Source organism: Propithecus coquereli, unplaced genomic scaffold (assembly GCF_000956105.1).
Source record: "Propithecus coquereli isolate 6110/MARCELLA unplaced genomic scaffold, Pcoq_1.0 Scaffold131, whole genome shotgun sequence".
In the NCBI taxonomy this organism is placed as follows: Eukaryota; Metazoa; Chordata; class Mammalia; order Primates; family Indriidae; genus Propithecus; species Propithecus coquereli.
In genome coordinates, this window is record NW_012137303.1 from 3,275,892 (window position 1) to 3,277,645 (window position 1,754).

Below are 1,754 nucleotides of genomic sequence, written 5' to 3' on the forward strand. Positions count from 1 at the left end.
TTATTGAAAGGAAAAGCTCAAAGGGAAAAAAAGAAAAAGAAAATGAGAAAAATAAAGCTTGCAGCATATGAAATGAGTCTGTGCCTTTAAAGCACAGAGCAGATTATGGTCTCCAAAAGGGCTTTTGTAAGGAAGGTGTTCAGAACGGTATATCCACTGGATAATGATAAACGAAAAAACAAAGAGAACCCAAAAAACTGTTTTTAGTTGAATATTTAGATGATGAAATAGAATATTGAGTAATTTGTTTCTTTGTAAATGTTATTACCTTTGTAAACCAAAGAACTAAGTATCTTTGTTTTGATCTATTTTCCTCCAGGCTGAATTAGACCCTCAAAGACCACCAAGGCCAGAAGTAAAAATTACTAGTCCACAAGAAAATGAAAACAACGAACAAAACAAGGACTATGCTGTGGTGGCATAGATGAGTTTTAAAAAGAGAGTATATGGATTGTAAGAAAAACTAAGGGTGGCAATACTTGAATAATAAGCACGTAGTTATTGCTAAACATAATGTGACACTGTCGTTGAATACTACCTACTGAATTTTAATGTTAGAAGCCTAATGGAAAGACTCTATTAACTTTTAATAGCTACTAAAGGAGAATAACTTATTTTTATGGCATGTGTTTTTGAAAGTGATATGGAGAAATTAAATAAGAGAGACAGAGTAGAATTTTCACTGGAAGACAATTGGCCACTTGTCTTTGTAAAGGATCAAAAAAAAATAGGATCACTCCTATTGTATACTTTATTATAAATTGAGAAGTGAGATTATTAGATAGCAGCTTATTCTAAAGCACTTACCTAAGAAGGCATAGAATTTTAAAGAATTGGTAATAGGAAAACATGTACTATTTTCTTAAAGCAATAAATTTTTGAATGAACAAGTTGCAATTTAATTTCAGAGATAATTTGGTGATGGCAATAGATTGAAATGTTTCCATGACTTGTTGACATGCCTTTCTTTCTTCCTCCTTAGCCAAAATATACCTTAGCTGAACTAAAAAGACAATGCGGAGTGTTCATTTTGGTAGGAGGAAGCATTCATTCAGGGTATTAGTGACTAGTATTTCATGCCCTCCCTTAAGTGCTTTTAGGTTTCGATGCTTGTGGCTGTCCTGGTTCACACTCAGGAGGGAATCATAGAGGAATACCCAGTTATGTCACTGAACCCGGATGGATGATTTGCAAATACTGGAAATCCTATGGATTTTCACTGATCCAGTCGACCTTTACCAATACTATCCCTCACTTCTCCCTCATGTTATTATATTAGAAAACTCCATATTGGTTATTCCAAAGAGTGAATTCTTCCCAAATAGTTTTTTTTTGTTGTTTTTTTTTTTACAAAAAATAAGACAGTGTAATAGGAAAAAAAGAGTAGGCTATACAAAGAGTTGGTGACTGTTCAATTTCACTTGCTTTTAGCCTAATTTCTGTTAAGACTTTCTTATGGTATTTTTGCCCCTAGGATTGTCAACAAATATTTATTTTTCCTAGTTGGATATATTTAGACTTTCAAGCAAATTCCTTTCTGTATAATTAGAAGCCATCTGATAGAAAGAAATTGTTGAAAAAACTTTAAAAATTGTCATAATGAAACCAGTTCCTAATTCCAACTTTGCGGACTGATTAAATTATAGTTGCCTTGTGAGGTGTGTATGGGGAAAAAATGTAATTGCATTATTTTTTTTGATTCTTAAGAGAGGATGCTATTCTTCCTTAAACATAGAAGTAATATATTTATCTCA

General features: G+C 32.4%; 1 protein-coding gene across 1 annotated transcript in view; it reads left to right on the forward strand.

The window, feature by feature from the left end:
• DCDC2 (doublecortin domain containing 2) overlaps positions 1-890 on the forward strand; it is a 186,535-nt gene extending 185,645 nt beyond the window's left edge. Inside the window, exon 10 of the mRNA XM_012638575.1 lies at positions 320-890. Within this exon, the coding sequence (XP_012494029.1) occupies positions 320-424 (105 nt within the window). The 3' untranslated portion in view covers positions 425-890. The remainder of the gene's footprint in view (positions 1-319) is intronic.
• The last annotated feature ends 864 nt before the right edge of the window (positions 891-1,754 follow it).